This window comes from Pollicipes pollicipes, unplaced genomic scaffold (genome assembly GCF_011947565.3).
Source record: "Pollicipes pollicipes isolate AB1234 unplaced genomic scaffold, Ppol_2.1 Scaffold_4740;HRSCAF=5597_pilon_pilon_pilon, whole genome shotgun sequence".
Lineage (NCBI taxonomy): Eukaryota > Metazoa > Arthropoda > Thecostraca > Pollicipedomorpha > Pollicipedidae > Pollicipes > Pollicipes pollicipes.
This window is the reverse complement of record NW_023596545.1, coordinates 28,545,105-28,558,899: the sequence shown is the minus strand read 5'-3', so window position 1 is coordinate 28,558,899 and position 13,795 is coordinate 28,545,105. Positions and strand designations below refer to the sequence as shown.

The following is a 13,795-nucleotide window of genomic DNA, read 5'->3' as shown; positions in this document are numbered from 1 at the left end:
AAAAGCCACCGATGCGCGAGTACGGATGGCCAAACCTGGCACTGGCTGATATTAGCGAATCCCACGGCTTGGACAAACATATGGGTACCCCTTTGGACCACATGGAATGGGTAACGAGTTGGCTTTGTTGCAGATCTACGAAGCTACAGTTATTAATATCGGTACAGGTAAGACGTTTACGAAATCCCCGAAACATACTTCAGGAAATACTACACAATGTTATTGCTTCTCTTCTGTCAGTCACTTTCAGTTCTATTCACACCACGTTTGCAATCATCAACAGCAAAGCACGCGTTTTGGTGTAAATCTTTTCGAAACGCTTCCATAATTTAAACTAACTGGGGGGACAAAATGCGACTGGATGTGTGGAGGATGCGTGTTACTGATGCGGGACTGGTGGCGGGTAATGAGCTAATCCGCGCTCTAATGACAGCACCCGTGCCATTTGTGTGCTGATAGTTTAATGTGTTCGCTTGTTTCTGCGCAGCTGCCCTATTCCCGTGGGCAGAGGTTTGTATTCTAGAATTCAATCTCCTTGCTAAGTGAATGTTCCACATCACTTAAAATTTGCATTCATAAGTAAAGCTAATGATCTTAGGTAATTGCTTCTACTTTCGGCTGCCCATAGTCCAAATGGAATAAACTCAAGACGCGCTGGGATCTCACCGTGAATAACGACGAAACCATTGGTTTGTAGTGTCTTACGGTTTACCATAGCTGCATGACGTGAGCAAACAACTGAAAAATCCTCAAGCACAAGTCCACAAATTGCATTCGTCTTTCCCAATTGCCCACTCCTCAGGAAAAAGGTCAGTGTATTTGATTCTTTATTAACATGTCCATGCTCAACACCGGCTCACATTTCCACGCACGATTTTACTCACATCGAAGATGTCAACGCAGAGGCAAGTCTAGACGACACTGCTGCTGTCCATGCTTAAACGCACACGAATCAGCCCCACTTGAGCGTCAACACCCACGAATCTGCTCGCGAGTAGCAGCACTAGTCGCCAACAAACGTCCTCCTGGTCTACTGCCACCCTGATACCCCGCTGCTTCCTGACTAGCCGGGTCACCGCCCGCTGTGATACGTGCACACGCCTGTCCCGGCTGTGGTCCGCGCCCCCCTACTGGGGTGGTCCCATCCTCGTAAGCCCACCGTGGGTCGACACGCTGCCCCCCCCCCCCCGTGGTAACGACACTGCAGGACCAGGTTGTACAACTTGAGACGCTGCTTTTCACGAGATTTGGTCTGCAACCCTCCGCAGTTCAAACTTAGACCCACCATGGAAGGCTTGGCGTGGCGAAGGCGTGGCACCGTTCTTATCAGATTAAGTCAGTGGGTGCCCGAGTTCATGTGTTTATGTTTCAGTTCTGCAGCGAAATGTCTTAAGCACTATTGCTGGTCCGTTTTTGCTGTCTTCTTTGAGGCCCGACAGCTTCACGCGTTGGCTGAGCTCTGTGCCATGGCTGGGTGACGCTGGAGCATGAGAAATTCATGACTCAGCCTGATTGGAAGCTGAGGAAGCTCGGCTTGCGCCAGCCAAGAGCCGTCAGATCTACTGAAATCACCAGAAGTTCCTCACGGGAGGGGTAATACGTGTGGGTCCTCTCGTCACTGGGCACGTCCTCTCCTTTCCTCCCCCCCCCCCTGCCTTCACCCTTCTTTGATTTTATGCAACCCACGGCTTAAGTTATGGGCGTAACAGTTACACCTGGAAAGTGCTCTTCTGCAATATTGTCATGTTTCGAGTGGCACATATTGAATGTTAAGTAGATGTCGCAAGAACAGCACCAGAAAAATTGCAATTACCAGCCAACCGCAAAGGACAAACACCCAAGGCGTTAAGCGCGATTTCAGTGAGTGTTTGACATTTGTCATTCAAATGTCACTATCCAGGTATCTGTATGTCGAAACTTAAGTCACGAAGCCAGCTAGAATAGAGCAGTAAAAGCGATTTTGACCTGTACCTGGACAGCTAGACTGAACTGTCATCTTTCGGCCGGCTTGCTCCTGCGCCCCCCTCCCCCCCCCCATCCCCCATTCTCCTTGCGCTCTGCGATCGGACAGCGATTCGTTTCTCAGCCCACGCTCTGTGACTGACGTAGCCGACCACCGTACGATGTTGTACTCGCTTCTCATTGGTTAACAATCACATCATTTCTGCGGCACATGATCGTGGCTCGTTTCCATTGGAGGTAGCACATAGGGCAAACCGTTTGTTACCGTGTATGTTCGCACGCTCACTGGATCTGAAGACGTAAGGCTGCTGTTGGTTGTTGACATTGTGTCATTGTTTGAGTGTCGGTAAGTGTAGGTTGTTGACAAGAGGAGGGTATAGACTAATATTTAACTTTGATAAGCGGCAACACGTCTTTGCCGAATCGAATAGCAGAAGTAAATTCTGCTTTATATGTAAATGTTTTATCTATATGCATAATTTTCGTCGCGAATGCACTGAACAACTTACGTAATATTATCTTTGCCTGACTCGCGAGGACTGGCACGAGCGGGATCGTCACCAATAAAACTATCACGCAAGCAGTTAAAAATCTGCTACAATCATTCAGATGACTTGTCGTGGTGTTATTACAATATTACACATTGAAATATCGGCATGTCGAATAACAAAAATAGTTATAGAAAGTTCTCAACAATTTTTTTTTATCTCAGGCTGAAAATTATGAGGGCATGAAAAAGGTATCTTGGATACGACTATGAAGGATTATTGTGTCAAGTTACAAGCAATTATGTGTAACTGGGTGAGTTATGACTTGAAACGTATCACAGCGCATGTCGCCCGTGCCCGGGTGGGCCCGCGGCCGCGGCCGGCGGGGCTCAGGTCAGCGGCGCGGCGCGATGACGGGGCGGCGGAGGCCGTTATCAGTTTCACACGCAAAGCGACGACCACGTGACTGGAGCGGGGCTGATGTGTTTAAGGTGCGTTGTCGGTGGGACTGAACCGTCGAAAACAACGCGAAAGCATACCCAATCAATTATGTGCCACCGAGGTCATCCATTTCACCTTGACCATAGACGGTTCATGAACAAGTCGACGGTCTGCCGCTGGGGGGCCAGTTCATTGCCGGGTTAGCGTCGGTGACAGCTGTTTGCAGCTGTTAACCCAGAAGACGATGTGTCAGAATTGCCATGCTTTTGCCATTGCCATGTGGTTTTCTGCTTCATTCGCGTATTCATTCCTCGGTCATAAGCAGCTTTAGGTTGTGTTTCGAGTGAAACTTGCTTCCATCACCCACATTCATGCTGCTACCTAGAAATACGTAGAGAATCCTGAAACAATAATAGAAAAGTTCAGCTGGCTGTCAAAGCTGCGTAAGGATGTGCCTTTGCGTTGAAGGGAAGACTGGCAGCAGTCTTGGCTAACGCAGTCTCCTGCGATGCCGCCCCTCAACACCGGTGTTTAATGCTGCCAGAATGTCGCTGCGCTCCGTAGACCCCTAAGGCCCCCGTTTCCACACCATCCATTCGGCACTGCATCAGTCTTTCAAATTGAACCAGTCCTGGGCAGGTGTGACCCATCAAACTGCGGCAGTCTCAGGTGCAGTTTCTAATTAAAACACGATGTCTGCGTGTTTCCAGCCTGTACGATGTCAACAACGACGGCTTCATTACCGAGGACGAAATGCTGCAAGTGGTCGGTGCCATCTATCGGCTGATTGATACAACACAGTCGGACCACGTTTCACCAGAAGAAAGAGGGCAGGACCTGTTCACTGTGAGTTGTCGGCAGGCACCGGACGCTGCTGGTATGGGTTGAATCTAATCCAGGAAGGTTCAAAACTTGAGTCGGGGCTGAATCTGGCACTCTGAATCTGGTGAGTACCAGTGAGTACCTGAACAGTCGATTTCAGAGTTTAACGACTTCCAAGGAGACGGTCATTTTTCCATTGTGAGTGGAACTCTGAGTAATTGTGAAACTGGAAGTTTCAAGGCAAGCGTGGCATTTACTTCGTTCATTTCCGTGTTTTGCCCATGTCAGACTTTCAGGGAGAAAGCGTTTGGCCTTATTTCCTACCCCTCGATTTGCTGCCAAGACATTTTCCCTACACTCTCCACTCTCCAGCCTCCCTGGGTACGGTTCGGACCGAAATGTTTAAGGAAACATGGTCATGCTTAATGAGCTGTTTTTTCCATGCCGACCAGCCTCAAACAAAGCGCACTCCGGCCTGTGTTAGGGAGCCTTGCCATGATGATAGCCATGCCGGGCATGAGTGATGGGGATACTGTGCGACATGATGTTGTGTAAATGCTATGTTTCGCGAGGATATGGTGGACGTAAAGTAATTCCAATTTTACCAACACCTGTGTTGCAATTTCAGAAAATAGACGCAAATCATGATGGCATCATCACCCTGGAAGAGTTCATGACATACTGCTCAAAGGTGAGGTGGCGCTGTAGTCAAATGTGGTTACATGCGTATTTGGAGAGATGGGTGTGTTCTCGCAGCAACTCAACACTTGATACTAAGACGATAGTTGTAACAACTGTGTGGAAGAGCACAGGGAGTTGGATGCCACATAGCCTGTCCAATTCGAGGGGCCGCCTCATCATTTTTTTGTGTTTGTTTTTTGTGGAAATTGGCATTAACCCTACGATGCTGCCCGGTGGGTGAAATCATCTGAAACAAAATGGCAGAACATTCTTCTCTTCTCGCAAACGCTTTTCCAGGCTATTTTTAGCTGAATTTCCTGTTTATATGCGACCCAATTTGCATGTTCCACCTCTGAGAGCTTACGCCGTTTTGCAATATGTGTCCGTGTTTTGTGTTTTTCGCTCACGAGCTTTAGGGACAAGATACACATTTGAGCCGCGATGCGATCCGTCACAATGCCGACAGACACATCTACCAGATGTTCTGTTGTGGTGGTTTGGGAGGGGGAGGGGCGGACAACCGACAACGCCACCTACGCTGAAACTTTTATGTTTCAGGACGCCACCATCATGTCTGGCCTGGACATGTATAACCTGATGTGGGAGACGTAGGAGTGCCGAACTCCACAGTGTGCCCGTCACCTCCAGCTGCCACATCCGCAAGCCCGTGGCCGCCTGCGTTGACAGCCGCGAGGGGCTGCAGCGGTATCTGGCATGGAAACGGCGTTCGCTACGTTCACTCCACCACTTGCTCTGTTATTTGTTACTGCCTGGCGTATGCTGAGCTAGTCGTAAAGCACCGGACATGGTCGGGCAACACGAAGTCTGTTCCAATCTATCGTCCACGCGGACGCGTTAAGGATGCGTGTGTGGTGTGATGCGCGCGCATTGTATGTGTAAGTATATTTTTCAGTGAATGTGTTGAATGGTTCAGGAAGTTTCGTGAAAATGCTGCTGTCGATTCAGATCAGAACCAGCTGCATGAAACTACTGGTGCGTCAGTCGTACTAACTGGTTATTGCAACGACGTTTCTGTCAGAGGCTTGCTCATTCAGTTCGCTCTCGCGTAGTCCGGTCGTGAGCTACCATGACTGCGGGTGACTCCGGCACTTGCTGTGTTTTGCTTGCTTGTGTGTAGTGCCCAAAGGTTCTAGATACGCGCGTTTTTATCAAGTAGTCAGGACATATACAGAGATGCTGTGACGAGCCTCTTTGAATAACCTCATGCCACATTCAGTTTATCATGTAGCGAGCACTGTGTTCATCTTTCATGTTCGGATTTATAAATGTATATTGGTCATTCACAAATTGTGTCGGTTGTGTGGGACCGCGAGCAGCAGCTTCGTGTAAAACGGTTTCTTCGCTCTCAACACTACGAAAAGGTCTGTTAATTAATTATCCCTGTATAAACCATCCTGGGATCATTCCAGTGTGAAGTACAGTATATTTTACATCCTGTCCACCAACTGCTGCAGTCATTCAGCCATGCACGCTGCGCGTTTTGATATCTGGTAACACCCCGCGCGTCCTCAGTAGCAGACTTCTCTCCCTTTCCGCTGGTGTGTAATTCGTTTGGCATCCCGGGAGACCGACCCTTAACGCATGGCTACCAGGAGAATATTTCGATTAATTTACAGCCACAGTTACTATTCTCAGCACACCCTGCCTTAAGGGCTTTATAACACGCTCGGTACCGGCGTAACGCGTCTTTCACTCTGACAGGGCGGGGGGGGGGGGGGGAGCACCGCGCGGATTCGAACCACGCACCTCAGGTTTTCCAGACGGGTAGTTTAGCCGTTACAACATTGGTACCCTTCTCAACACCACTCAAACCAGAGTGGTTTGCAGTTCGCAATCGAGAAAGGTCATGACGAACGTATTGTCCGAAAGACATTAATCGTTACTGGACGTTCGTTACGTCATTTCATGTTTTCTTGCATGCAGCCTCGAATGCCTTTCTGCCGCAAAGCTTTCCATCGTCAGGTTACGTTTCCATCTAGCGGTACCTGGCCAGCCATGTCCTGCATACCTTTTGAAGAGAGTCGCTCGCATGCTGTAACTTTACGTTTAACTTAGTACTCATTGAGGCAAGTCAGCGCCGTTACATTCCGCCACCGGACGTAGCTCTGAACCTTGCGGAAACTAAACGTTCCATAGCTGGGTGGCTGATCACGGTAATGGCGCATCAGGAGCCGCACAACGTTGCCGTGCGTCACCCGCGAATCGCCTGCGGCATGCCGACCACGTACAACCCGCTCCGTGCTCCGAGCCAGCTGGCACGGCGCCAACAGCACCACACGCCGCCGTTGCGTCATGTTGACCGGGCCCGGGGGGGCTCTCGGGGTTTCCTCTGACGCCGCACGTGTCAGATCCGCTGCTGGGATACCACCCATCGGAGCCTCTGGCACGGCACTGGCGCGTGCACGCCTGCGTGCAGTGCTCACGTCCTTCTGACGAATTGAACTGGAGCGCCGCCGCTGCCAGCGCCGCGCGCCGATTCATGCCAAGGTCGGGCGGCATGGCGCCACCTGATCTGGTCCCTCCCCGAGGGGGGGGGGGGGGGGTGGGGGGGGGAGGCTGGTGCTCACGCGGGGTGCCGTTAGGAGGAACGTCACGGTCGCGGCGCTGGGTGCCGTAACGTAAACGCTGCACGGTATTGACATACGCAGTGGCGACAAGGGATCACGTGCGGTGCACGTGCGATGGGGGGGGGGGGGGGTCTGCGTAAAGTACGCATCGACGTGTGGCGACGAGCGGGCAATGGACTCCACAGTTTTTGCGGGACGTACCCAGCATATCAATGGTATATCCTGATTGTTTTTTTTAAGTTGCAAGGCTTAGGTCAATGAGCAGCGTTCTTTAAAGCGGGGCAATGTATTCAATTATTCATCGCTGTGTGTGCGTTACGGTATGCTTCTGATGACTTGGCTTTGGTACAACTTGTTCCTACTAGTGCTGCCAATTTGGCAGATTTGGAAAACCCGTGTCCGCCCCACACCAAAATGCTGAAGCCCGCTCCGACCCACAGGGCAGTACTGGAGAAAAAGGCAAAGGCCCGCAAGCATTGTTTTCACTTCCGGTTAACTAGTCCCAATTTCACCTTCAAGTCTATTTGTTGTTTGAGCTAATTTTTCAAGACTAGGGCTGAGAAATCGCATTTGTCATTCCTGACACTATATGCTTGTACATGACCTCAACATACCGTCTGACTAAAAAAGGTTTGAGAATCATACCCATATTTATTGTTTTAGTGCTTGTTTTGAAAATAACATTTCCTGCTGGAGTTGTCACATTTCATTCGCTTTGAAGCCTATAAGTTTGACTGATTGGAAGGAAAGTTCAGATTCACAGAAGGGCCAAGACTCACAGTTCTCTTGGTCAAGTAGATCAGATTCTTAAGGTCTAGAACCATATCCTCATGGACAAATAATAAATCTCTCATTATTTTGGATTATCATCAATGCATCATAAGGCACTTCAAAATAATATTTGCAACCCATGCCGTGGAAGTAAGGAAATGTGACGATAGTGTTACTCTGGAGAACATTGTTTAGCTGGCATTTACTGCCTAATGTGCATTTCTACCTTTTTCATGCGATCCCCTTTCTTTCCTGCATAATATGCACACCTACGCCTTCTGTAATGACAAAATGGGCATCCATAACTCCAAGGTGATTAGTATTTGAAACCATACAAGTGTCATTTTCACAAAGAAGCAATGTTATACATAGTGAGAAACAAACGTCACAAATTCATTTGTGTCACGGACAACATATGACTAAAACATTTCTGCACTACAAACACTATTTCAATAACAACCTTGTCCTTTGCATACACAGCAGTGTCAACAGTGCCTGAACGATGACTGAGCACTCTTGCTTGCGTGCAGTAGCGAGGCCTCGAATCTCACTAAGAACATGTTTTTAAAGCATGATTCATTTCATATTGGAAACGAATTTCGGATGAGTGTGACTGACGCTATCAAGTTCCAGAAAGCCGCAACACTTCACGCCTCATGGCAAGCAAAACGCGATCTGGTGCGCCATAAATGACTCCACGCTAAACGCTTAGTCTGTGAACAGCTGATTAAACGTTACTACTGACTGGCAAGTGCGACCTGGTTTGTAAATCGCGTTGACGCCGTTGTTTGACGGCACCAAGGCCACCAGAATCTTTTACAGTTAAAGTTAAAGCATGGTGCGCACCTCACGCGTACTGGTGCGATGAGGGTGTGCTTTAACTCTAGCCGAGTTGTAGAGTGCTTTCACTAAAACCGATTTAAGCACGACTTTTGGGCGCTCATTCCGTCGTTGCGCCGCTCGTCCACAAAAACGTCACAACATACGTGGCCAAAACAGGTTATTTCACGCAAGTTGTGCTATTACCTCGCTACTCAATGCAAGTTTATTAGTGCATTTGCGAGGAACATTACCCACATAGATAAGACAGTAGTAATAGCCTTATTCTTCAGAGAAAAAAAAACCAGGAAAATGGAGATATAGATTGGTTCAAATTTCGGCAACACGCCTTTATCGAAACAATAACAGAAGTGTCTCGATAAAAGCGGGTTGCCGCAATATCAACCGATCTATATCTCATTCTCCTGGCGTTTCTTCGAGGAATAAGGCTATTACTACCGGCTTATCTACAGGTTATTTCACGCGAACGCATAGATATCATATATGTATGTATGACGTTGGCATATATGTGTTTATACATATACATATATCCATATATATATATATATATATATATATATATATATATATATATATATATATATAAAATAGACCATTATTTTGCGTGCCAAGGTATTTCCATGCAATGGTTTTAAGTGGACGGTGCAAGAGGAAAGCTTCATTGATGCCTTGCATCGATTTGCCCAAGCTCCGTTAATAGCTGACAACGTCGACCACCCCTGCTCGTGCTCTTGGCTGTGCCGAGACCGACCTATGTGCGCCGCAATTGTCCTTCGATGCTGCGGCTGGTGCGCCATTATCCTGGCGGCTGAACGAACCGTGGGCGAAACCAGAAGACTTGGCATGCATTCGGTAGACATCATTGCTTTATCTAGGTTACAGTCTGCAGATAAGTTCTGGGCTACAGACAACTGGTTAGGTAGTAACGTGTTTCGAATTTTGCGGAAATTGGCATGTGTTTTCACTCCAATGCAAGGCCCTCTTTTCGATTCAATCTAAGCAAGACCCGTTGGGTGGCGTTTGTCGTTGAGCATGTCCTGAGCACTTGAATCTAAATTTTTGAGTAAATAATAATAAATTGAGCGTTGCCGGGCATTGTGTTCTCATGAAGCGTATTCAGCGTTATGAATTAAATTTAACATTACCTACCGCTACTTTTTGACAGGCTAACAATGGTTCTTGGTCTTTGGTGAGCTGTGGAGATTTCAACCATTCAGAAGGTATGTATTATTATATATTGTATAAGTAAACTATGAGCAGCAGTGGTACATTGCTTGAGCCACATTATTCTGCTAATGAAGTTACTGACTTAGTCATGGCAGATGCAGTTATGAAAGAGTATGCTTGGTATCTGAAAAACCTTGACCATGACGATGCTGCTCCTTTATTATCACCTATCTTGTCAAGCTTTTCTTCAAGCTTATTAGTAGTTATTGTGCTGCAGTAAAAGATAATTGATGTGTACTTGTGTTGATAAATGAGTCAGTCAAATGATAAGATGTGTACTCGCGTCGAAAATACACATTTTGGACTAATTTCTATCGTGAAAGTCCACCATTATATACAACTTTGTTAGAAATATCTACCAAAAGTCCTGCGGGGTATTTAAGCCCACATGCTGGGAGCCTGCAGGCTCAGAAATGGCCGCTCTAGTTCCTACTACACTGAACAGAAATATGTTGGCCAAGTCCTGAAAAATATAAAATGTTAAAATGGACTGAAGTATGATCAGTGACCAACACAATGAGACGAGTGTCAATTTATATTGTGGGTAGTCACGACAGCTGAGCCCGACGTGATATGCAAAGCTCCTGGCAATCATGTATGCCGCGCGCAGCCATGTATGCCGCGCGCTGCCTTTGAAGAATTGCACAGACTGATGGATGCACGCTGCTGATTTAGAATATGAAACGAAGTCACACTGGCTCACCTCCACATTAGCCATGCGTATAGTACACACATACTTCGGTCACACAGCGCCAAAGATCCCCTCCCCAACATGCAGCGGGTGTGGCGAAATGGTGACGGGCAGAAATGCAATAGCTGGCTTTTCACAGCTGTCTGCGCATAGGCACCAAAGCTTTGGTCGCACCAGGCTACTGGAGTCATTAACTGGGAAACATTCGTGAGTAGAATCTTATCAGATTCTGAAATTTCTGGCAACCGCCGGTTTCCGAGTCATACACTCGCATTGCTGGCGGCATAACGCAGGAGAAGTAGAATGCATCGAGCGTGAAATGGCTCCAGTAACGCGCTCGTAAAGTCGCCAAACGTCATCACTATTTCAACGACACGAAATGGAACTCGGTGAACACTTGCAAAATGGGTCATACTCATGCGTCACTGGGTCACATTGCCCATCCAATGCTGTTCCACGCAATCAAGACATCGAATGCATATGATGGATGGGCGATGTTGCCACTGGGTTCGTTGCGCTATGATGCGACATTCTCGGCGTCGGTATGGCACCGCCTCCAGCCACATATTGCTTCGCATCTCAATAATGTGCTATCCGTTCTGATAAGTTTCTCTAAGCTTTCAATCCCGTTGTCATTCGGAAGTCCCTGTGTGTGGGGATGCTATACAAAACACTGCGTGTTTCTCCCACATGCACGAACAAGTGTTTCCCTGTTAAATGCCGAAGTACGCTCGTTTTTGCACGCCCTGCGGCTGGTACCAGCAGCCGCCGAGCGTGTGTTGTGTGGTGGATCGACCCGCAGACTGAACCTGTCCCGCCGTAAGCGTAAAATTCTGGCAATGCGTGCAGTCGTCTGTGATGTGCGTTTGTATGAAAAATGGAAATGTGTGTGTGTTCAGACAGACAGACAGATGCATGCGTCTAATTCAATACACACACACACACCAACACACAACACACACACACACACACAACACACACACCCACACACACACCACACACAACACACACACACACAACACCCACACACACACACACCACACACACACACACACACACACCCACACACACACCACACACACCCACACACACACACACACACCACACACACACCACCACACACACACACACACACACACACACACACACATATATATATATATATATATATATATATATATATATATATATATATATATATATATATATATATATATGCTGTCGGTTGTACACCACAGCATGTTCAGCGTTGTTGATTTTCATAATCGTTTGTTCAAGGATTCGTATTGTGCGCTTGTCGTTTGCGCTGTGTCGATAGAGAACGTTGCCAAAGTTCATCTTTGCTTTCAAAGTTTCGAGCAGTTCCATGATCATTTTCAAGGCAAGCTTTACATTTTAAGCGTGCAGTTACAATCACAGTAATCCCAGTGGAATGCTTTCCATAGCGGTTAGACCGGCTTCGTCAGATGCTTATCAATAATGGTCACACAAACACTGACTTTGACGATGTTATGAGATCCTCATTTGCTCACTTTCTCAAAACAGACAAAAATCATAATGCATCTCGTAGTCGTCATGAAATATTGAAACATTTTGACGGAAATACTCCTACCCCATTTTGGAAAGTCCATGAGAAAGTATTGCGTGACGTTTTCTCAGACACTGCGCCCGCACTGATCAACGAAAAAAAAACAAGATTTCTTATATGCTACAAAACTCCAAAAGTATTTTCTTTGGTGATCAAAAATAACTTCAACCAAAACAAAGATAAGTTGAAGCAGACCAGTCCAGCCAACTGTTTCCAATGTACTGCCGGTGACTGTGAAACCCGCAAAGTAAGCCACATTGGTCTGACTGTTACAAGTCCCAGCCGACGTCTAAACACGCACACGCGGGAGGGGGCACCGAAAACACATGCGCGGACACACCACAAACAGCCCACTCACCAGAAATGCATTAGTCATGAACACTACCATACCTGCGCACACCACAGGGCCGTGGACGCCTTGCCACAGTTAAAAGAGTATACATCAGAGACATGACACGCATCTTTAATACACAAAGCAACTCACACACTATCGCTCGAAGACATGCGACTGATGGGACATGCCCCTCCTGCCCCCATAATTCACACCTACCTGGGTGGCAGCCCTTTAACATTTAGCATGATTGGTGAGAAGTGAGTGTACAAATAAAGCATGTGACAAATTTGAGCTTGGCAAGTACTTGTGCTCTTCATCGATCCGTGAAGGCCGTGAACTGGCGAAGGCAGCAGAAGGCGACATCACGCCCACTGCGATGCAGATTCAGCAACGACTTGTACGTCATCCGCGGTTGCTGGCCCGTGAACACTGGCATCATCGCGGCATCAGGTGCGCCAACGTCCACCCCACGGCAGTATCAGATTTCGCGTCCCTGAATGCCCACCACGGAAGCCGGCGCAACAGCGGGTGAACCCTGCGGCACTGGACCCACGAACGCCAGCTAGAACGGCAGCTCCGCCAAGGCTTGGCGTGAGCGCAGCGGAGCCATCCGGGCCGGCGGCGGTGTCACGGCGGTCATCAGCAGTGGGCCACCACCCAACAGCGTTCCGAACGCCCGGTACGGAACGGGTGAAAACCCGACTCGTAGCCAAGCCCATGCACGACATTCCCCTGCTGTCGCCAATATGGTCACAATATATGGTCTGTATTACCCTGACTGTAATTAGCTGCGGATCGATGCCGCAGGCGGGTGGACCAAAGCCCGAAAATGATTGGACCATACACAGCTCCAGACACGAATAAACGTGGTTTTATTCCGTCTTTCTACTGCGCGGTTAATTAGTCATTGGTGTTGAATTATTCACAGTCAATCAAGACACTCGCTGGTTTTATACAAGTTGGCGTCTATAAATTTCGTGGTCACCGACCGCGTTGCTAAAGAACGGAGGTTCGGTGAAGGTGCGGAACCTTTAGGCTCGGTAATGCTGGCGGCGGCCGAAAGAAACGGGACTATTGAGCTAACTGGTTTCATTTAAGTGACACAAACGAGGATGCGCACTAAAACATCTAGCATTCATAACGTCCAATGTTCAAAACGTCCAGAATTGCTGAACGTTACTGGAGCCTTGCGGCTTCGCCGCCGCCGTGCCACCGGCTCCATCACCACATCGCGACGGAAACCTGACAACATTCGGCGCGGTGTTCAAGTGCTTAAAAGCTTGTTTTAAGCCTTAAACAAGAGCGCAGCGTCCCTGTCAGTGCTTCTAATGGCCTGCAAGCAAAGTACGCCATGACATCTGT

General features: G+C 48.0%; 1 protein-coding gene across 1 annotated transcript in view; it reads left to right on the top strand.

Annotated features, from left to right (window-relative positions):
* The window catches only part of LOC119099208 (Kv channel-interacting protein 4), a 51,837-nt gene extending 46,139 nt beyond the window's left edge, over nt 1-5,698 (top strand). The window contains exons 4-6 of the mRNA XM_037222320.1: nt 3,602-3,737; nt 4,342-4,404; nt 4,953-5,698. Coding sequence (XP_037078215.1) covers nt 3,602-3,737; nt 4,342-4,404; nt 4,953-5,006 — 253 coding nt within the window. The 3' untranslated portion in view covers nt 5,007-5,698. The remainder of the gene's footprint in view (nt 1-3,601; nt 3,738-4,341; nt 4,405-4,952) is intronic.
* The last annotated feature ends 8,097 nt before the right edge of the window (nt 5,699-13,795 follow it).